At 54.1% G+C, this 23,347-nt stretch overlaps 1 protein-coding gene across 4 annotated transcripts in view; it reads left to right on the top strand.

Moving 5' to 3' along the window:
• Nucleotides 1-789: 789 nt before the first annotated feature.
• Nucleotides 790-23,347, top strand: part of ARHGAP23 (Rho GTPase activating protein 23) — a 74,807-nt gene continuing 52,249 nt past the window's right edge. The window contains exon 1 of one of the 4 annotated variants that reach the window (XM_074319821.2): nt 790-936. In XM_074319821.2, the coding sequence (XP_074175922.2) occupies nt 928-936 (9 nt within the window). In that variant the 5' untranslated portion in view covers nt 790-927. Of the gene's footprint in view, nt 937-8,949; nt 9,101-23,347 lie in introns of those variants that run through there. The other 3 variants (XM_074319824.2, XM_019740567.3, XM_074319823.2) reach the window with 3 other exon arrangements.

A 23,347-nucleotide genomic window follows, 5' to 3' on the forward strand; every position in this document is an offset into this window, starting at 1 on the left:
GGTGGGTGAGAGGAGGAGGCAGTCTTTTTGCCACCTCCTTGGCTTTCACTAGAGTGGGTGGCCCCATGACCTACAAGTCAGGTTCCCGGCTGGTATCCAGGGCTTCAGATGACCCTTTTCTGGCAGTGTACAAACAGTTCAGCCATCTTCCTTCTTGGCACATATCTGGGGCATGCACAGGGTGGGCGGCAGGAATCTCCATCTTGCTCCCCACACCCAGTCCAGGGCTTCAGAACACATTTGAATAGAGGGTGGACCGTGGCCACAGGGAGTGCCCTGGCCCCACCAGCTCCTGTCCTCTCAGGGTCACAGGGTCCAGACTCTGGTTCACTGGGTGGGGGCAGGGCAGTGTCTCCCTGTGTGCCAGGCTCTGTGGGTATCTCTGGCCTGTTCTCAGGCAACGCCCGAGATGGGGCACCATCATCCTAGGAGACAGTGGTCTGGGCCATGAGGTCAGCTCTGTCATCAACCTGTTGTGTGACCTTGGGCAAGCCCCTCTGTGGCCTCTGTAAAATGAGGGGTGGGGCTGCTCTTACTGATAAACCTCAGGAATGAGAGGGGCTTCTCTTGGAGGAGGTCTTCTCTGAATAACAGTGCCTCAAAGACAGGCAGGACAGGGGGTGCTGGCAGTGAACCCCGGCGTGTATGAGGAGTGTGTGTGCATTATACGTGCGTGTGATTAAGTGCGTGTGCACGCGCGTGTGTGCATGTGGGAGCGCGGTGCCTCCACCCGCGTGTGGGGAGGGTGGGAGGAGAGGGGGCGGGGCCTGCGGGGTTGGGCGGGGCGGGGCGGGGGTCTGAGCTGCCGACTCCAGGCGCTGCTCCCGCTCGGCGGCGGCCGGGTGCTGTACTGTTGGGGCACATGGAGGGGCCACCCCCTGCCCCCCGCGGAGCTGGCGCTGCGAAGACCGCATAGCTGGCAGCAGCATGGAGCAGGTCAGCGGGCGCGGGACGCGGGGCTCTGGTGCGTGTCTGGGAGGGGAGGAGGACTATAAGGACACGGTGCGGGTGGGCGCACCGCGAGGGAGGGGGACGCGCCACCGCGGGAGGGGTTGGAGCTCCTGGTGGGGCCGGGGCTCTAGGGAAGGGATGGGGCTGGTTTGTGTACACACACACACACACACACACACACACACACACACTCGTACCCCCCACCACTGACTCACAGGGAGGTGTGCACACAGGGAACACACGCCTCTTTCCCCATCCCATCCTCCTCCAGAAAGAGAGCACCTGCATTTAGAAGCCCCCCTCCCCCGTCGGTAAGGTCCCAGCCCCTGCTAGGATCCAATGCCTAAGGGGGCTGCAGGCTCTGCAGAATGAAAGCGTGACAGGAGGCAGGGTGGCTCTCCTAGGCCGTACAACTACCTCTGACGCCCAGACCCCCCTGGTGGGAACCCAAGGTACAACTGTCCCCCTTCCCCCTACACATCAGGGGTTTCTCCCAGCCAGGCTCCTCCTCCTCTCCCAGTTACAGCAGCTGCTGCCACCATTTCATAGGAGTGAAACGAGGGGGTGGGCTGGGAAGCCTCTCCGTATGTCCCCCAAATACAGACCTGCAGCCCTAGCCAGACTTGGGGGTCTCTCTTTCACACGGTTTCCATCAGAAAGGAGTGGAGTGAAGGCCCCCTCAGTTCAGAGCTCCTGACCCCCTCCAGGGAGCTCAGCAAATCCTGGATGTTCAGGGCTAGTCCCCTAAGTGAGCCCCAGAGGGCCCTATCCTGACTAGCAGCCCCTGCTCTACGAGGTGCCACAGCCTCCTGTGGGCAGGAGTGAAGGGGTGCTCCTGGGGCTGCCTTGCTCCCTGCCTAATCCTAACTTGGCGCACAGTCTTGGGGTGGGGTCTGGAATGGTGAGGTTTTCTGTCCTGCGAGTGCCTGGAAGTGCTAGGCTTGTGCACACGCCCAGGCTCCTTGGGGCTGCTCTGCTGAAAGCAGTGGCCTGGGGCCTTGGTCTCTGAGACCCCTCCCTCCAGACTGAGCCAGCCCCCTGGCCTCTGGCAGAGGGGTTCATGGGCTGCCTGTGATGGTGGTGAGGAGGGGTGCGAGGAGTGGCGAGGGAGGCGCGAGGGCTGGGTGAAGTCAGGGGATGGGCTGATCCTAAATTCTGGGTTTGGGGAGGGTCCCAGGGAGGAGGAAGTGCCCTGGGCATCTTCCCTGGGCCTGGCGTGATGTTCGGGGCAGGGCTGTGGGCTGGTCTAGTCTCCAGGCCTGTTTGACATCTTGGTTGTTAATTTAAATGGCCAGTGGCAGCTCCCTGGAGCACCAGGCCTGGCAGGGGGAAAGGGACTCAATTCGTCATTATCTGCTGTTGTTGTCATACTGAATATCTTCAACTCTACTCTATAGGTTTTTTTTTTACAAAAAACATTGGTGGGGGGGACAGTACTAAATGCCACTGAATTGCTCGATTTAAAATAGTTAATTTTATGTTATGTGAATTTCATCTGAATAAGAAAAAATAAATAAAGAGGAGCAGGGATAGGAGCCACCACCACTTCCTGCCTACATGGCCCTAAATGCATCTCACTGGAGATGCCCCTAGGCCTGCATTGCTACTCAAATCAGCCCCATGTTCGCCTCCATCAGCCTCTGTACTTTTCCTGGGGATCAGCTGCTTGTTTCCCCGGAGGGCAGAGACTGTCTCTCCTGTGCTCTGGCACCGTGGAAGGGAGAAGGAAGCCGGGAGGAGGGTCAGGACATTGGGCTCCCGCCCTGGCCCCATCAAAGGGACACTGGGAGGCTGTAGACATCTGTCCTCTCTCTGGGCCACTGTGAACCCCCTATCAGCTGTGCTGAGTGGTGGCTTTCCCTGTCCTTTCTACGTGTCCTAGGACACCTCTGCTGAGGAGCACAGCAGCCAGCCTGTCCCCTGGACCATGAGCTGCCCCACCAATGGGGACTCTGGATCATTAGCACAAAGCACAACCGTGGGGGTGCCCAGGGTGATGTCAACGCCTTAAGGCAGCCCCAGCCCTGCCAGCCCCACGAGTGTTGCCAGCTTTCTCGATGTGTCAGAAGCATGGTGTGTGGGGGGTGCTTCTGAAATCAGAGCTTCTTTTGCGGCACCAGGAGGAGCTCCTATTTTAAGTTTCCCATGTGCTGAGCCCTCTTGTAAAGCAAAGAATCCTTTTATAGTGCAAGAACCGCCCTGATGTGTCTGTTTGGTATGTGTGGATTTTGGCATGTAGGGTTTCCTTAAAGGGGAGCATGCCTGGAATCTCTCACAGGGGCTGGAATTGCCCCCCTGTGGTCAGTGCCCTACCCCTCTTTCCTCTACATCTAACGCCCCTCACTCCTGCTCAGGGCTGGCTCAGGGCCAGACAAGGCGAGGGGAGCAGCTGCTGGGGATTTCCAGAGCTTCCAGGGAGAGGTGGGAGCCACCCCTCTCCTCCTCCTTTCACCCCTCCCCTTTGTTCCTCTCTCCTTTCTCCTTCTCTTCCCTTCCTCTACATTCCTCTCCTCTACCCTCCCCCCCCCCATAAGGGCAGAATAGAGATAGAGAGGAGAGTGGAGCAGACCCAGCTTGTGTGCAGGGATGTGCAGAGGCGAGGGTGGGGCTAGGCAGGGTCTGGGGGCCTGTGGCAAAAGCAGGGCTGCAGGCCAGTTGCTGGAAGAATGAAAGACCCCTCACATAGAACCATGGAATTTAACATCTTGGAGCTGGAAGGGACCACCTGGCCTAGCTCCTCCTAGAGGGGTTGTGCTATGTAGAAAGAGCAAGGGCTTAACATCAAACTTCAGCAAGTTACCTAATCTCTCTGAGCCTGTTCCTTCCTTTATTTGGTGGGGCTAATAATACCTGCTTTACGGTGTAGTCATAGGCAGTACATGAAATAATGTTTGTAAAGAGCTTGGCGTGTAGTATAGGTGCTCAGCACATTTCAGTTCCTTTCTTCTCCAGCTTGGTGTTTTCAACCTCCTTCTAGGGGATGTCTTGTTCTTATAAGTCATCTGTTACCTATGTATACACTGGGCCACTGCGTCTTCAACTGCCCTTTGTCACACAGCTGAGAGGCTGCAGGGCTCAGACGCCAGCCCAAGGTCTCTTCCTCTCCCACACCATGACAGAGGTTCCCCAAACATGGTTCCCCCTAGGGGCTGCCAGTTGACAGAGGCATCTTTCATCCACCCCCTGCCCTGATACCAAGGCTTTGCTGGGTGTGGTTTGCTTGCCTTGCTGCCAGCCCAGAAAAGCTAGAGCCTCTCAGTCCCACCCCAAGCCTGTTGTCCAGAGGTTATTGGGCTAAGGCTCCAGCTGTTTGGCCGGTTGTAGGTGTCCCTTGGTCCCAGCCTGGCCAAGGGTCTGTAGCTTCCCCACCTTGAGGGGTGTTCAGATAGGATTCCTCTTTCTCAGGGCACGGGCAGCAGGATGAGGGTGGGGACTGGAGTTGGTGTGGTCTTGAATGCACTGCTGCCCCACCCTACACCATTAAAGATGCTCAATGAGGTCCACTCTATGGGATCCCTAGGGCTTCTGCCAGAGCCTGCGCCATGTAGCATTCTCAGCCCTCAGCCTTCAGGCCTCCTTTTCTCTGCCATTTGCCAATTCAGGGCCTTCATGGTCTAGGCCAAACACTGCCTCCCTCATCCCCTGCCTTCTCCCCTCATTATGGAACTCCCACTTGTTTCGCTCAATGCTCGTCTTGCACCACCATCACGGCACCATCCCAGCCATCCTTTGCTATGTTTGTTGCCCTTCCTGGAATTGGCGCTCATTGTGGGCAGGCATATCCACTGGTTCATTGCACTGTCCCCACCACCCCACAGAACAGTTTGCATGTAGTCAACACTCAATAAATGTCTTTTGATTTGAATGAACTGGGCCCCCACTTGCTTTGGAGATGAAAATTGAGGTGTGTGTGTGTGTGTGTGTGTGGCGGAGGAGGTTGGTTGACTATGGGGACAAGCAAAGAACCTGAGGGGTGAAAGACAGAGGCACAAGAACAGGTACTATCTGTCCTCTGTAGTCCTGCCCTCCTGTCATTCTCCACCAGGGGGTGCTCTTTCCCCTTCAGTGGAAGGACGGAAAAGTTGTGGCCAGGTATATGGCCACCTGTCCTATAACCCACCTTCCATCCATTGTCTTTCCTTTTCAGCTCACAGCGTGCTTTGAATATATTATCAAATGTGAGCCCCAAATCAGAGGCAGGCAGAAAAGCCCTTATTGTTTTCATCTTGCAGAGGGTGCAACTGAGGCTCAGAGAATGTGCTTTTCCTCAAAGACATACACAGCTACCAGGTGGGTAGGATGGAAACCTGAACCGAGGTGTTTAGACCTTGGGTTCAGTGCTCCTTGACGACACTGTACAACACCTTGACAGCTCCTGGGCCACACCTGATCCTGACCCTGGGTGGCTCTGGTCTGGGGACTCTCTGACCTTCCCCCATGCTCCTCTCCTAGTCCTGGGAAGATGGGTTCTTTTCCCTCCACTCTTCTCACACCCCCTCAGGCTCTCTCCCTTGGTGCCTGCTCCTCAACCAAAAGGCCTGCTCAAGTCTCCCTGACCCAAATGGGAATGTGCCTCGCTCATGGCTCACCTGTGTTCCTGGCTGACCTTTCCTGCTAATTCTCATAGTAGGTGTGATTCTACTACCTCACCCCTGATGTTCTTCTCCACTGCCCAATCTGGTCTCTGCCCCCACCCACCCTGAAAGTGACCTCTCTGCCCAACACAGTGCCACTTCCTCCAGCCACTGGCTTCCTCTCAGCCTTCCTCACTGCCTCTTCCTCCCTCACCTGCCCCTAAAACTGGGTGCCCCTTGAGTCCTAGTTCACATCTGGTCTCTCTGCACTATCCCTGGACAGTGTGAACCACATTCTTGGTCAACTGATGACTTCCAAAGCCATGTCTGTAGCTCAAGTCTCCCTTCAGGGAGAGGGACCCATGGCTTAAGCTGCCAATCACTACTCCACTGGCAACACAGCCTCAGGATTAAGTATGTGGACTCTGGAGCCCAAATGTCTGGGTTCAAATCCTGTATGGCCTTGGGTAAGATACTCAAGTTCTCTGGGCTTCAGTTTCCTTATCCATAAAATGAGGAATACAATTTCTATTTCACAGCCCCTTTATAAGGCTAAATTGGAATAATACATACAAAGGACTTAGCACAGAGCATGTCCCCTCATCCTGAGGACACTTGAGGCAACTGGTCTACCTAATATTCTGAACCAGAAACCTTGGAATTCTTCTAGACTCTTCTATCTCCTTCCCGCAACACCCAGTTGGTCACCAAGTCCCAGGCGCCCCCCAGGGGCCTCTGATATTCCTTGCCCCTGCCCTGGTGCAATGCCCCACCCCTCCTGTCCTCCATTTCTTTTCACATTGAGCTACAGTTGCCATGGTACATCTCTGCTTAAATCCTGCTGCAAGCCAGGCTAAAATCTAAGTGCCTCAGGCCCAGTCACTCCAGGGTCACATCCCCAGCCTCATTTCCTTCCTCTTCCCTCCATGCTTCCTGTCCAGTACCCTCCACTTGGCTCCAGCCACACCCATACTGCTGGTCTGCGCTCTCCTGCCTCCCAGACTTTGTCCGTGATAGTCCATCTTCCCCCCCTTCCTTACCCTGCTCCCTCCCCATCCATGCAGCCCCCCAAAACTCAAGGCCACCTCCTTCTGGAAGCCTTCGTCTGTTTCTTCAGCCTAACATTGCTGCTTTTCTGGAAGCTCGCTCTACAGTCAGGATTAATAAGACCTGGACCCCCTCAAGGGAAGGAGCTGGGCCTTATCTGTACATCCCCGGGAGGCTGCTTCCACTCCCCCACTCCCTCATATATTAGGGCTCCCAACAAGCACTTGTGAATGCAGAAATGTGATTGGGCTGGGAGAGGAGTTTAGTAAGAGGGAGAGTGTAAGGAGGGTCCTCAGTGAGGGAAACCCTCCATCCATGTTGCACTGTACTGCCTGAAACCCCGAGAAAGAGTATACCAGGAAGAGAGGATTTGGGGTGGATGGTGGGATGCAGGGAGAGAGATGTGGTGAGTCAGGGGATGGGGAGCCTAGGTGAAGAGGTGCTGGAGAAGATGGATGGGGGAGGGCTGGGACAGGATGGGGTGCGGGTCAAGGTTCAGGAAGAGGTGGGAAGGGCAGCAGGGTGGGGGCAGAGCGGACTTTCTGGGAAGTGGGAGTGGGTGGGGGAGGTGAGTGCAATGCATTGTGGAGGGAGGAATTGCCTGCCGGCCAGTGTGAGCTCATTTCCTCTCACCACCTCCTGCAGTGTCTGAGGGCATCAGGCTCTGGAAAAAGTGAGCCAGGGGCACCCCAGGGGCCACCACTCTCCTCCCCTCCCCCACAGCCTCAGTTCAGTCTGGATCTCAGATGCCACGGTTTCCCCTTTACATAGACAACCCACTTGTTCTGAGAGGAAAGGACCCCTGAGCGAGGGTGGCAGCAAGCCTTGGACCACTGGAACTACAGGGCAGAAAGAGTCAGAAACAGGGACCTGGTTGAGGATTGAGCAAGAAAATACAGGCAGTATGATGGATTACAGTTAGATAGCAGGAAGGACTTCTCAGGAGCGGGGGATATTTCTGGCTGCACATGACCTTGATGAAGAGGTAGGGAAAGAGGAGGAGACATTAACTGCCCTTCTATCATTACAAAATCATCTATTCCCATTGACTTCCAGGGGATTTAAAATAAATAAAACGTAAGATTTAAAAGCAAGTCAGTATTTCCTTCCTCAGTCTCACAGGAGTAGGGATGACCTAGTTGGTGTCGGGGACACCTTGGCCCCTCTAGGTCCTGAGTCCCTGATGCTGAAGGGCTGGGTGTCTTGGCGCTGATCCGCTCTCAGGAATCAGGATAGTGGTAGAGGTAAGCAAACAGGTTGTATGAAGTCTCCTTGCCCCAGAGAGGGTGGGTGATCCCAGTAGACAGAGTTGGCCTTTCCACTTTCCTTGCCTGTCTTATCTAAATCATATTCTTATCTATCTGTGGCCTCTGCATTCCTTTCTTCATAATCTGTGAAATTATAAGAAGGCATGGGAAAGAGGTAAGCATAGGCTGTAGAAAACAGGAGGTAGGAAGGATGTTAGATAGTAGAAAGAACTTCTCTTCAGAAATAAAGGACTGAGGGATTGTCCTTTCCTGGATGGGCAGTGGATTGGCTAGAGGGTTCCTGCTTGGGGGCAGAAAATAAAGAACTGGCTCAGGACCCCAGTGGCTCTTTGGGCCCAGCTCAGAGTGAAGCCGGGAAAGGAGGCTATGGGTTGCTTGTGACTAGGAGGCCTGAGGGGTCTCTGTTCTCACTGCCACCCTCTGTGGAGTGGGTCTTTGGACGTCCAGAGGCCTGAGCCACAAGCTGGCTGGGGGCATCTGCCAGCCTCTCTCTTCCAGCCTCTGTAAGAGCCTGGGCTGAGCATCTGTTTGGGGATGGGGCCCTAGATTGAAGGGCAACTGGCCTCTGAAAGTTGCCCCCTCTCCTCCACCTGTCCACGTGGGCATCATCGTCTCTGCCCTCTTCTCAACTTCCATGAGCCTCTGGGTGGAAAGCTTCCTAAGGCTTTTTCTGTCTTTCCCTCTCTTCCATCCTGGGTCTTTTTTCTTTATCTCTGACTTTCTCTGCCTCTCTCTACTGTCTCTATTTTGTCTTTGCCTTTCATGCTTTCTGTGTCTGTCCGTCTCAGTTTCTGACATCTCGGTCTGGCTGTGTTTCTTTCTGCTTCCCTTTCCCTTCCTGTCTATCTCCCTCCCTCTCCCTGGGTTAGTTCTGGGTTTGGTGCCCTTGTTCTCTTTCCTTGGCTGGTCCAGATCACCGTCTGTTTGGGCCGGTCCCCTGTAGGCCGGCTCAGACTGTCTCCCTGAGACCACCTCTTTTCCTCAGGCTGTGTTCTGCCCTCTAGCTTCGCTGTCAGCGCAAAACCCGGCCTCAACCCTCTTTACCAGTCTGCTGCCCTAGGGAGAGGCGGGTGCGCCCCGTCGGAAGCGAAGGGGGAGGAGCGAAGGAGCGGGCCCCGCCCCTCCGGCTCCGCCCCTCCCGGGTCCCTGCCCGCGCCCCCAGCAGTGCCCAGGCAGCAGAGCCGCCGCTGCCGCCCGATGAATGGAGTCGCTTTCTGCCTGGTCGGGATCCCGCCCCGCCCGGAGCCCCGGCCCCCCCAGGTGAGGCGCTGGGCCAGGGGAGGGGGCGGATCCAGGCACTGCCCCGTAGATGGCAGTAGGGCCGGGGTCGCGGAATCCCCGCTCGGCGGGTACAGCCTGGGGCGCACGGCGCGGGCACCGTGGGCACGGCTTCAGGGAACATAGGCTGATAGAGGGCAGAGAAGGGGGCCAGAGCGAGAGCTGCTCTGGGCAGGGGGGTGGGAAGCAGGAAGGTAGGTAGGGGGCCGGGTCGCGCGGGGCTGCCAGAGCAGTGGGTACTGACCCGGGAGGCAGTGCCAGGACCTCGGAGGCTGGGCAGCGGGGGCGGGAGGCCCGCGCCTTTTGTCCGGGTTTTTTTCAGGCGGGGCGCCTGCCGCCGTTTCCTCTGCCCGAGTTTTCGTTTTCCGTTGGCGAGGCCCCGGCACAGCTGGAGGGAGAGGGAGTGGGGGAGGGGGTTCCCGGAGCGGGATGTCCTTGGCCACTGTGGCCGGACACCCCCCTCCCAGCGCCACACTAGCCCCCGGCCGGGCAGACGAGCTGCCTGGCCTGAGTCCGCCGACCCTCTGGGTCGTAGGGAAGAGAAACGGGCCTGGGACCCCCGGCCTGCAGGCATGGCTGCCCTTCCCTCTGCCCCCTCAGGCCTGGCTGTGGGTGGGTCTGGGCGCAGGGTGCCAGGGGCATTACTCAGCGCTAGGCTGCTTTGCTTGGGTTCTTTCATCTGCCAGCTGCTGAGGCTGGGGAGGGGCCAGCAGGGGCTTCGGGGCCCCATGGGGGCCAGCCCCCTACCGCTGAGCCTGGCTGCCCAGTCCTGCTGCAGCACCCCAACACACCCTCCTTCCCGAGTTGAAGGGTTGAATACTGTTAAGCAAGTCGTTCTCTGAGCTTGAAAAGAAGTTCCTTGGGGGTCCACGTTGGGTTCTAGGACTGGGCTGAGGTCTCTCCGCCTTTTGACAGGGCGTGAGGACTCAGGGAGGCCCCGCCCCAGCCCTTCCCACAGAGGGGTCTGGCACTTTGCAAACTCTAAGACTGCTGTGTTTCTCAGGAGCTGGGATGTATGTTCTCCCGCAGTCTGCCTCTCCCTCCCCGACTCCCCCTCCACCTTTCAGCCAAAGTGTTCCTAATTACAAACTTGAAATTCAGGATGGACAGGGGGTGGGAGTGGAGGTCATTAAGCCTGAGTTGGATTCTGCCCCCCCACCAGCACATACTTCATCTCCACCCCTCTATCATCTCCACCCCCACCCCCACCCTGCGGCCCTGATGGGGGTGGATGGCTTTGATCCCAGGTGGTTCTCCCCATTCCCAAAAGTGGCCACTCTCAGTAAGATGTGCTCATTTGAATCTCAATGGAATCTCAATTACATAACTAGTCATTTTGCTTCCAAACACACAGACCAAAGTCCCCCAGCCCCAGCCTTTTTTTCCACTTGCTCACAAGGTGGTTGAGTCCACCCCTAGGTGGCTGGGAGTTCCCAGTTCCCAAGTCCGTCTGAGGACTCCCAGTCTCCTGATGGGAGTTACAAGATGAAAACTCTGCGGAGGGGTCCTTATTAGGAAGGTGGCTTTGGGACACCATGGGGAATGGGGCAGGCTTTTGAGGATGGCAGCCCAAACAAAGAGGGACAGGCCCTGGGGAATAGGCCTTGTATCTAGGCAACCTGGGTGGGGACCTCTGTGCCCCCTCCTCAGTCTGGACCTGAGCTCATGGTGAAGGGGAGCAGGAGGCCCATCTGGCCCTCCAGGAATGCAGCATTTTTGGGCATGGATGGAAGTAAAAGTGAGAGAAGTTGCTAGTTACAGAACAGGGTAATGCAAGAGTGGGCAGAGGCATTTATTACTTCATCCTTCATTGCAGGGATACTTAGAAGGACTTCATGATGTATACAGTTAAAAGAGAGACTACAAAGGAGGAGAATGGAATAGGTTACAATATGAGGGATTGCAGTTAGCGCTTTGGGAGAACTTCCAGGGAGAGGCTTGTGAGCTGCAGCATCCCAGGCCTGGAGCAACATGCAGGGAATTTTCTTCCAGTGTAATGGGTTAGGTAGATTCCTGTGAAGTTGGATTCCAGTGCAGAAATCTGGAGAGCCATAGGGGATACAAATATAATCAAATGAGCATATACATTAGTGTCAGAAAAAAAAAGTGTTTTTAAGGAGGGGGAGTTGCTTTCATAGTACAGCTGATAGCTAAGACGTAGATAGCAATTACCCTGGGCCAGGACTTAGATAAATTACCTCATTTAATCCTCACAACACAAACATGGGGTGGGTATCATGATTTCCCCATTTTATAGTTGAGGACACTGAGGCACAGAGAGCTAATAGCTTGAACAAAATCACACCATTAACAAGTGGCAGAACTAGGGTAGGATCCTGGCACGTGCCTCGAGTCCATGCACTCGTCCTGCTATCCCTCTTCTCAGGACCTTCCTCGTCCCACTGTCATTCCTACCCTGAATCTGGGTCCATCTTGGACATAGCGCAAGATCAAAGTCAACCTCTTGCTGGATTGGAGCTTGGTTGCTTTTCTTTCACTTGGGACAGGGATGGGGGCAAGAGGCCTCAGGATGGTGAGTCCTCAGGTATCCATGCTTGGTGGGTGAGGGAATCAGCTCCTTCACCTCGCCAACCTCCCCTCCCCTCCATGCCAGCCCATAGCACTTGGCCATGGCTCTGTTCATTGGTGTTTTCCTTCCAAAGGGGCACCAGCCCCGCTCTGTTGGCTGCAGGGATTCAAAGGTGAGATATTGGCTTGGTCAGGGATTTGGACAAAGCCTGGTTTTAATTATCCTGCTCTCGCTCCCTCCCCAGAGAGACCATGAATAGGGCCGGTGGAAGCTGGCTCTGCCTTTCCCCTAGCACCCCCCACCCCCTTCAAACCACCCGCCTTTAGGTCCAGGCCCCCCTGTTCCATGTGAAATTGTGCCAGCTCATCCGCAGGACAGTGCCAGTCAGTACTAGGCAGGCATCTTCTCCTCACTGCCTCAGTGGGACAGCAGGCTGGGCTGGCCTTGGGACTGGGCCTTGGGGTGAGTTTAAAGCCTTGTGGGGGTGGAATGTTTTCATCACTTGTCAGAGTAGGTCAAGACCAGAGGGTCATCTCGTCCAACTCTCTCATGCTACCATGGCCAGACAGTGCCCACGGTCAGGGAGCCCGTGAATGGTGGATATGAACCCAGGTGTTCCAACTGCCAGGCCCCCAGACCATGCCTTTCCCTGTACAGTTCTGTTCTTGGTGCCCCCTTCAGTGCAGGGTTCTGGGACTGGGCCCAGGAGGAAGAGGGGAGGGCAGGGAGGAGCCGGGATGAGTGGACAATGTGTCCCGTTCATCTCTGTGTCCCCAGTGGCCAGCACAGCGCCTGGCACAGAGCGACTCTCCATAAATGTTTGTGAAGTTCAGGCCAGGGAACAGCCCCTCCCCTGAACTCCCAGGGTGCCCCATACCCAGCTCTGCCCCTGGCATTGTGATGGTCGGTCTACACGTCAGTCTCCCCCACCAGACTGGAGTTATTTGAGGGTAAGGAAAATAATAATAGCAACTACTTCCAAAGTGCTGACCATTCAGTGGGTACATTGCCATCCCATTTGACAGATGGAGAAACTGGCACAAGGAGATTACATGGCTTCCTAAGGTCACATGGCTAATAAGTGGCAGAGCTAAGGAGTTGACCTTGCTCTTAACCTCATTCCAGACAGGCCCAGAGGTGTCATGTTTATCTTGGTATCCACAGGGCCTGGCACACAGTGCTTTGTTTGTTGACTGACTGACTGACCGTGTATGGAAAAAAACCACAGAATTCTATAACCTAATCCGGTGGAAGTAGCTGGGGTTGGGGCCTTGGGAAGGCAGCCTAGAAGGGCATCACTGTCCTATTTGTGCGAGGAATGCCTGAGCCAAACCTAGAGAGGAAAGGAAAGCTCACCCAAACCGTGTCTTAACCTCCCTCCACAGTTTTACAGGGGCCACTGGGGGCCCCCAGTCTTCTCTCTTGCCCTCACTCCCTCCTTTCTTCCCTCAGAGTTCTAAGGGGACAGGGCTGAGCAATGAGCACGTGGGAAAAGACTATAGGTTGGATTCAAGAGGCCTGTTCCTTTTTTGTCTCTCTGGCCCTGAGATGTTCAGCCCAATGCATTACTTTGGTGAAAGATTCTGCACCTTTCAAGTTGGAGGGTGGTTGGAACGCCTGGTTTGGGCAGGTCTGTCATTGCTATCAATTCTCTGTCGCTCACAGGAAGAGGTATTGGATTTCCAGCCACCTGTAGTTGTAAACCTTAGGCCCAGGGTCGTCTCCTCTAACCTCCTTAAGCCTGTGTGCCCTTGGGCAGATGACCTCTTCCCTATGACTCCCTCTGCTCCCCATTTGCTGGTTTGGATTAATATCAGTCAGTCACTGTCCCCAGGTCACACTTCATCTGCTGACAAAGGCTGGTGGCGAGATGACTAGGAAGAAAGAAGACTCAGTGTGGGGCTGTGGTCTGCCTTCTCATACAAACAGGCAACCATGGAGGCTGAGGGGCCGGGGCCAGGCATGGCCCCTTGGCACATTGGGCGTTAGAGTGGGTGTCTGGGCCCTGACTTCAGCCTGCTGAGGTTCACATTTCAGCCCTACTCCTTGTTTACTGTGTGACCTTGGCCAAGTTACTTATTTTTAGCCGCAGTTTTCTTATTCCTGAAATAATCCCTCAAAATTGTTTTGGATTAAATTGGATTAAATGAGGTGATATAGGTAAAGTGGCTGACATTTGGTAATCTCAACTCTCAGTAGCAACTATTATTCAACAAACAATAATCAATGGATGGAAATGAGAACAACGCACTTCGGACTCAATTAAGAGAACTTTTTATGGTCGGAATAATCTGAAGAGGAAATGAGCTGCCCCTGGAGGTAATGAGGACCCCAATTAGTGGAGATGAGCAAGCACAGGCGGACCAGAGAGAATTCAGGCAGTGGGTGAAGGGTTGATGCAGGACACCTTCCGGGCCCTGCTTTAGGATCAGCACCGTGTGGGAGGGAATTAGAGGAGCAGGTGGGACCTGCTATCAGGGACTGTGGAGAGGAGTGAGAGGTTGGCTGCTGCGGGCTGGGCTGTGCTGAGAGGCTCCTCTGAGGACAGGGAGTCATGAGACGCTGTCTGGAGAAGGCCTGGAAGGATGGGTACGGTTCCGATGGGTGGGGGAAGGTGAGAGGCCATTGCAGGCTCGGGAGGGGCAGTGAGGCCCCTGGGCTTCTGGTCCTGCAGTCGGCCTGAGGCTGCCTCCACATCCTGGCTGCCCAAGGTGGTGAGCGTATGGTGGTGGTGGTGATGGGGGAACTGGTAGCTCCCTGTCCCCCCCCAACTCTAGCCTCTCCCGGAGGAGGGGCCAGGGCTACTCCAGTGACAAAGAGCAGGGGCCTGTAAGGAGCGGAACTGGGGAAAGAAAGACTTCTTATGCCCAGTGCATTTTGGGGGTGTCTGGGGGTCGGAGTAACAGTGGAGCCTTTGTCCCCAGCCACCGAGAATCTGGCCCTGGGTCTGGCTGGGCCCTCGCAGGCAGGTCCTCTTTGAAGTGACCCTTTCAAAGCTCAGCCTGAATCTCCAGGCGGAGAGACGCTTGGGGTGGGGCATAAGGATGACTGAGGTCTGCAAGCCAAGGATAGAAGCAGACCCAGTGCTGGCCTCTTGGGGGGGCAGGCTGGCAGGAGGTGTGTGGGCCAGAGGAATGTGGCCAGGCTGGGGGCACACGTGGGAACCATGTGGGAGGACGCTCCAGGATCTTGGTCCCCTGTGGGGGTCAGTCTAGGGAAGGGCAAAGTTCATTGCAGCCTCTGCCTGGTTTCTCTCAGTCTCAGCTTGATTTCTGTCTGACTCTGGGCCCCCAAATCCACAGCTTTCTCCTTTTTAATTTTCTTAAAGTGTGTGAGCTACTTGGAGAGAATCCGCTGTGGACTGGACTCAGGACTTAGAGCCCTCTGTAGGAGGGAGGGGCTGTGATCTAGGCCATTAGAGCTTTTCCTGCTCCTGAGAGCCCCGAAAAGGCTGGAAGAGGAAGCTGACGTGGAGACCCCCTACCCCCACCCTCTATCACAGAGCTGCCCTCCTTCTCAGTGTGGAGGGAATTCTGTATTATTCTCCAAAAGAGAGAGATAGAGGAAGGAGACAAGCGCCCCGAGAGGGAACATCTTTATAAGTTTCCACTGGAGGGCTATTAGAGGCCACCCCTCTCCCCGCCTCTCCATTTAACTCATGGGGACACTGACTGAGGCCTAGAGAAAGGCCAAGGCCAAGGAGACAGAGGCAGAGGGGAAGGGACAGGCAAAGGTGGACGAGGGAGGGTGGAAGCCAGGTGAGAAGGGGCTCAGGTTGCCAAGTTCTAATCCGAGGATAGTGGAGAAGTGCCCCTAGTCTCTTCTGCTGACCCACTGTGATTCCATGAAAGGCGGGAGGGGAGGGGTGGGTTTCCGTTGGGGTTTTTTTGGACTGAGCAGTGGACAGTGGAGCCTCCAGTAGCCCAGATGAAAACTCTACCCCCCCATGCTGTTTTCCAGTTTATGCCCCCACACCCTGATCTCTCTGTGGCATCATGGTACTCTCTGTACTTGGGAAGATTCTTCTAAATCTCTCTTTCTTCTTCTGAGGGTGTGGCCCTTGATTCGTCTGCAAGAGACAGGGAGGAGGGAACTGAGTGCCCAAGGTTGTGGTGGGGGGCTGTGGGCGGTTCTGGGACCCTCCCATATCTTACACTGGCATCTGCAGCGCTGAGCCCTCATTAGCTCTAATGAAGCCTTGGCACTGTGCCCCCCCTCCCGTCCCGTAGCACCTAGTGGGGGTGAGGGGGCAGCTGAGGTTGGGCTCAGAGCCCAGGAGAGGGGTGGGATATCTATCTGTAAGAGGGGAGGGTAGGAGTTAGGAAATGGAGGCCATGCCACGAGGCTGGGATTGCTGACAGGACAGAGAAACAGGCAGACCCCCCCATCCCTTCCTTTCCCTCTGGAACCTTTCCTCCTCCAGTGGCTTCTTGATGCTTAGGTTCCACAATGCTGGGGAAAGTGTTATCTGAAAGACTGGGTGTGCCCCAGGGGAACTGAGGACATTCCCAGGCCTGGCTTGCATGGAGTGTTGTCCTGCCCTCTCCCTAATTTCAGCCTGGGGCAGGAGAAGGCCCTGACTCCAGAAACTGCAGGTTCCATGCCTGGGAAAATCAGGCAGCAGTCAGATCTTAATGCAAACCGGCCATTGTTCATGTGGTGATCATTCCTGGGTGCCCTGTCATTTCCTGTGTGCCAGGCTCTCTGTGTGGGTCTTAGGACCTGGATGAATAAGGGACAGCCCTGCCCTCAAGGGGTTCCTTGTCTGCTTTTCCTACCACCCAAAAGCTCCACTAAGATTGTCTAACCAGGGGCTCTGAGATTTGCATCTGTACTGTCTGCCAATTCAGAACACCCCTTGCCACCCCTGCCAAAAATATTAACATAAAAATGGTCTGGCATAAATGGGGAGACAGACCCGCAGCAGACATAAGCAAGTGTCTTCACTGTGACATCATTTGAGTGTGAATGTGGCCACAAAGATAGTAACGAGGTTAAAGATGAAAACAGCGTGGCTGGGTAGAATCGCTATAGGGATTGGTTATACACCTGTTGGCAATACGATTACATCTTCTTCCTCTCATCTCCTGTTTCCAAACTTATCATTAAGTTGAGGATTCTTTAGTGAAACTTTTTTCGATGAATTTTCAAGTGCCATCATGAAGTGGTTGTGTATTTACTGATACAAGAACTGAAACCCTGAGAGGGTGAATAACTCCACCAAAGGTTGCCCAGCATCCAAATTTAAATCTGGCCCTTCCTGAATCCTAAGCGTGTCCTGTGTCACTGCTATCTTTCCTGCAAGAGCCTGGCAGGACAGCCTCCCACTCTGGGAAGGTGGATGCTCCCCTTTGCACACAGCTAGGCCTTGAAATCCAAGTAGGTGTTGGCATAATGATGGAGGGATGGAAGAGGCAGATGCACAGTTCTGTTCTGCTGTGACTCGGCTGTACACAGGCTTCTCCCTGAGCCTGTGTGGACTGAGTTTGCACGTGAGTGTTATGGAGGACCCCCGGGCTCCATTAATAAACATGGGCTGAGCACCTGCCTCCTCTAAAGATGCTCCAGCTCTGAAGGGAAGAAGGCTTCACTGAGGAGGCGAGGCTTGCCAAGTCGAAAGATGTCTGCTGGGACAAAAGAGGGGTAGTGGAGAAGGGACAGAAGGGCATTCCAGACAGAAGGACCCAGCACGACTTGCTCCCATAGATACTGTGGAGCAGTGGAGGCAGCAGACTGGATGATGAGGGCTGGAGTTGGAGAGAGAGAGAGGAAAGGATAGGAGTGGGATGCATCACCCTCTTCCCCTTTCCAGAAACTTGCCATCCCATCTCTTCCCTTTGTCTGATATAGCCTTCTCTGCCTTCTCTGTTTCTCAAACTCCTATTCATCTTTCAATGCCCAGTTCAAATATTCTCTTCTGTAAAGCACCGCCCTCCCTCAAATGTCATCAAATGTATGGGGACTTCCTCCACTGGGCACTAGACCCTAAGCTCCATGAGGGTAGGGACATTGTCTTGTTCAACTGTTCTATCTCCAGCTTCTGGATCAGGCCCTGTTGACTGAATATTGTTGATTAATGAACTAAACATTCCCATAGCACTTTGCACTGCATTGTGAGAACCACATAATACCAATTATCATAAAAATAGGACTATTGGTTGTAGCTAACATCGAGCATTTCAGTGCCAGATACTGTTGTGCTGAGCACTTTACACACACTCTCTGTTTAATCTGCACAACAACCCCATTAGGAATAGATTATCTCTATTTTATAAATGCAGAAACAGAAGCTCAGAGAGGTTAGTAACTAGTCCAAGGACACACAGCTAGGAAGTGGAACCAAGTTGGGATTCAAACCCAGGTTCCTCTGAATCCTGTTCTGGAATTTTAAAGTGCTGTGCTCTGCAGCCTCTTTATTTGTTGCGTGTCTATCTCTTTATACATTTAATTAATTTTATCCTTTTCAGACGACTGAACTAAGATTTGTTGAGCATCTCCTAGGTGCCAGGCGCTCAACACTGAGTCCTCTCAAGGAATTCATTTCCAGCTGAGGAGACTGAGGTTTGGAGAGGGAAGAGACTTGACTGGGATCCCGCACCTGGGACCCGAACTCAGGTCTCTTTGACTCCTGTTTCCCTAGTGTCACTGGACCCAGACCAGTGTCAGGCCCTCGGTGACACCCAGTCAATAGTCTGGAATGAAAGAAAGAGGAGCGGGGCTCTGAGACGGACTTGTTTGGAGGCCCACAAGGGGCAGGACTGGGCTGGGGTCTGGGTCTTTACCCCTCGCCCAGTGTGCTCCCCACTGTAGTTACTGGTGAAGAAAGGGTCCAGAGGCAGGGCAGGGATGGGGCCGTTGCAGTTTCCCAAGTGCCCAGCTATCTGTCAGACATGTAAGCTCCATGGAGGCCAGGCTGGCCTGGAGTTGGGATGGGCAAGGACTGTGTCTGAAGGTGGCAGAGCCTTACAGGACGTGACAGAAGAGCGTGAGAGGCCTCCCATGCACAGCATCCGTGGAATTTGAGCCACGGGGTGACCCGAAGGACCTCCAGGCTAGGGAACTGCAGCTGCGGGGAATTGGGGAAGCCGGGAAGAGGGTGAGGGCTGAGGCCCTGCAGGGTGCTGAGGGCTGGGTACCCACAGACTCTTGTTGAGTGCCCATTGGGCGCACGTTCCCAAAAACGACAGAAACCCGCCAATCCGATATGCCCGCTGCTCTCTATTTGCATGACTACACCCTTTCTTTCCTGCCACTCAGCCTTCGACCCCAAGCGTGCCTCCTCGGCACCCCACCGCCGCCACGCTGCCCCATTTCAGGCCCCCTGCTTACTGCTGGCGTGAGAGGGCTGGGGTGGGGGGCTGCCGCGCGGGAAGGGCCAACCTGGGTTGCCAGTCCTGCAGCACTATTCATAGCTTAGGGGCTGGCGTAGTTCGCATACTTGGCGTTTCTCACGTCTGGCTGTCCCGAAGTTGCCGCCCCTCCTCCCTCCTCCCTCCTCCCTCCTCCCTCCTCTCCTCTCCTCTCCTCTCCTCGCTTCTCCCTTTACGCTCTCCTCCTTCTGCCTTGCCCTTTCCTTCGTCCTCTGAGCCAATCTTCCTGAAATCTAGAGATGGCGGAGCCCTCAGGAGGAAACTGAGGCGGAGAGAAGGGGCGTGTCTCTAAGCCAGCTCTTGAGGTAGACACTGGTAGTAAGGAGATGTGTAATGCAGTAGCTAAGAGCTGGGGCTTGAATTGGAGCTGTCCTTAGCTGTGGGACCCTGGCAAGATCCTTAGCTTGCAGTCCGGGAAACTTTCCAGAAACAGTCAAGCTGAGACCTGGAAGATAAGAGATCAATTAAGGGCAGATGGGAGGGGGAGAGACAAGTGTTATATTCCAAGGAGAGGGAATGGTGAATGTGGTGGGCCAGCCCTGAGTGGACAAGGGCTTGACCAGCTGGAGTGAGGGGACAGAGGACACTGTAAATAGGAATAAGCAACTTCCCTTTTCTCCCTACCCCTTACGCCCTTATTCCAGCACCTTCACTTTCTGGATCTGGTTCCCACTGAGGAAGGGATGGGGTACAAAAAGACAGACAAAGATGTGAAGCAGCCCCTGCCCCAGGTATAGCCCTCCCTGGGGACAGGTCCAACCACCATGGACACTGAGGAGAAGCTCATTAATTCCTTCAAAGTGTGCCAAGCACCCACCCTGTGCCAGGTGCTATGCCAGGAGCTGGGGATTTGACAGCCAGCAATGCAGATGGTCCCAGCCTTCCAGAACTCACAGTCCCAAGGGGGAGATGTTGGTCAAAATAACCTCATAAAAATATAAACACCAACTCAAGGGTGCTGTGAAAGGGTACACAGCGACCTGGCCTGGTCTGGGGCCCAGAGGAGGTGACTCTGGGGAAGTGACTTTTTTTTGCTGAGAACTACAGGATGGTTAGGAGTTAATTAAGGTGTGTGTTGGTGAGGCAGTGAGGGAGCTGGGGAAGGGAGAACAGCATTCCAGAAACAGCATGTGCAAAGGACCTGAGGCTGGAAGGGTGCCTGGTCCTTAAAGGAACTGGAAGGAGGCCAGGGTAGCTGGAGCACAGAGAAAAGGGGTTTGGTGGGCGTGGAGCCTGGAGGCATGTCCCATAGAGTCTGGTGGTCATAATAGTGAAACAATTAGTTTGGACTATCAGGGTCCCAGATGAGTGAGGGTGCCTTGGAACAGAACGGTGGACATGGTGAAATGGGTGGACTCAGGAGACATTTGGAAAACAAGTTCCACTTTCTAATGGGTGGAGTCTAGGGTTGGGGCTATAACACCTCCCATTTATTAGTTCCCAGAGTGCTTTCCCAGCAATTTTGTCAGGCTGCTATCCCTAGCTTCATTTTGTAACTGAAGAAATAAGGAAACCTGTGTGACCTTGAGGTCACATAGCCAGAAAAGGGCTAGGGCTAATACCAATGGCAAGTGTGACCCTTTCTCCATGTCAGCCTTCTTGGTGCTGGGACAGTGATCTCTCTCACCGGCCTCCTGTGGCTCAGCCCAACATTCCCTATTTAGCACCAGACTACGGGTGGACTGGGGTGGTAAAGGGCTGGGGTGGTGTGTGTGTGTCACACTTATCCCCAGAGGCTGCTCTGCTCTTAAATGCGGTAATGCATGTGCAGTGTGCCTGGCATATAGTAAAGGCTCAACAAATATTAATATGGGGCCAGGCAAACTAGTGAGAGGTAGGATCTAGGGCCAAAGGCAATGCCATCTATCTTGTTCTGACCACAGAGCCCAGCCCAGAAACCATCCCGGCTCCCTCATGAGCAGAAGCCATGAAAAGTTGTTTGTCCCTGCAGACCTACCATACTTTCCACCCTTCCAGCTGCCTCAGGGGCATCATGGGCTGGATTAGGGAGAGATTCAGCTCCTAGGTGGGGTGAAGAGATGACCAGAGCAGGTCAGGCAGGGCCAGGGTGAGGGGGTGGGTGGTTTCAGGGGTGGGGCTGAGAGCCTCTCTCCAGAGAGAGCCCCATGTGCCCTGGGGAAGACTTTTAGAATCTGCTGAGACCTGCCCTGGGAGGGGATGTGGTCTCAGCTTGACTAAGACTGAGCTCTGCCTTGAAAGAAACCAGTGGGTGCACCTGTTGTCTCTGCCCAGGTGGTCAGACAACAGAACTTCTGGACAGGGGTTTGTGGGACCATAGAGAAAACCACTCCCAGAGCTCTCCCCTAGTCTCCTCTGAAATGAGCTTTCCAGTGTGGAGTTGGAGAATGGATATGATAATTTGGGGGAAGAGTCATTGTAGGCATTCTCCTGCTTCCAGGAATGACTGCCCTTAACACAATCTAAGAGTCTCTGCTCTAGTACTCCTTGACCAAATGGAAACCCTTTCTAAGGTCCCACAGTCGCTCTGTCCTTCTGCAGGGGACCCTGCTCCTCTGTACAAGTCGGAGAGGGGTGATCCTGGGGCGTGCCTGGGGGCTGAGGGGCCTGGAGAATACAATGGCAGAGAGGCAGGCAGGGTTGAGGGAATGAGGACAGCCTGCCCACTCTGGGCTGTGAGGGCAATAAGTGTGCCAGACCTGCGCCAGCAGGGGGCTCTGCTGCACATGGGACCTGCCTGCGTCTCAGACAAGACTGCATCTTCAGTGTGTAGGCATGTGTTTCTCAGAGTGTGTGCATGAGATAACAGGAACTTACCTCTGCATGCACAACCGTGGTGTGTGTGTGTGTGTGTGTGTGTGTGTGTGTGTGACGGGTAGTTTGTAAGCATGTGTAGGCTTGGAATAAATGTGTGCTGACTGGGGTCAGCCCTCAGTAGGCAGGAACCCCACATTTAGCCTGGCTTTTGCTGGGAAAACTCTTTCAAGGCCCTGACATTGTAGGATATGGCATCCCAAGAGTTTGGGCCTCCATCAGTCCAGCCTCCGATAGATGTCAGGTCCTCTCAATGCTAAGGACCTACTGTGTGCAAGGTTCAGACTCCCCTGGCAGTCTGAGATCTCCCCTGTGTGGAGACTACTAGAGCCCCAAAGATGACAATAGGGGGTCTGAGAAGGCACAGTGGAGAGGGATGGGAGGGAAGGGTTCACCAGGCAGGAAGGATAACCTCTGTTGGCAGGGCCTGCTCCTGGGCCTCAATGGGAGACCTGTTCCTTTGTTCCATCTTCTTCCAAAAACAATTTTTTTTCTGTTTGAATTCTGACCTTGCCATTTTTTTTATTGTAGCAAAATATATGTAATATAAAATTACCATTTTTTTTTAAAGATTTTATTGGGGAAGGGCAACAGGACTTTATTGGGGGAACTGTGTGTACTTCCAGGACTTTTTTCCAAGTCAAGTTGTTGTCCTTTCAATCTTAGTTGTGGAGGGTGCAGCTCAGCTCCAGGTCCAGTTGCTGTTGCTAGTTGCAGGGGGCACAGTCCACCATCCCTTGCAGGAGTCGAACCGGCAACCTTGTGGTTGAGAGAACACGCTCCAACCAACTGAGCCATCCAAGAGCTCAGTGGCAGCTCAGCTCAAGGTGCCATGTTCAATCTTAGTTGCAGGGAGCGCTGCCCACCATCCCTTGCAGGACTCGAGGAATTGAACTGGCAACCTTGTGGTTGAGAGCCCACTGGCCCATGTGGGAATCGAACCGGCAGCCTTCGGAGTTAGGAACACGGAGCTCTAACCACCTGAGCCACCAGGCTGGCCCTAAAATTACCATTTTTAAGTGTACAATTTGGTGGCATTAAGTATGTTCATCACCATCATTCATCTGCAGAAATTTTTCATCTTCCCAGACTGAAACTCTATGCCCATTAAACATTAACTTCCATTCCCCTTTCCCCCAGCCCCTGGCCGCCACCATTCTATTAATATGTTGTGTCTCTGTGAATCTAGGTATCTTATATTTAGTGGAATCATGCAATATTTGTCCTTTTGTGTCTGGCTTATTTCACTTAGCATAATGTCTTCAAGGTTTATCCATGTTGCAGCAGGTGTCATAATTTCCTTCCTTTTAAAAATTCCATTGTATACTATATTTTGTTTATCCATTTATCTGCTGATGGACATTTGGGTTGTTTCCACCTTTGGGGTGTTGTGAATAGTGCTGCTATGAACATGGGTGTACACGTATTTGTTCAAGTCCCTGCTTTCACTTTTGGGTAAATAGCCAGAAGTGGATTCGCTGGATCATAGGGTAACTCTATGTTTAATTTTTTGAGGAACTGCCATGCTGTTTTTCA

This window comes from Rhinolophus sinicus, chromosome 12 (genome assembly GCF_057876585.1).
Source record: "Rhinolophus sinicus isolate RSI-liver-muscle chromosome 12, RSI-T2T, whole genome shotgun sequence".
NCBI lineage: Eukaryota > Metazoa > Chordata > Mammalia > Chiroptera > Rhinolophidae > Rhinolophus > Rhinolophus sinicus.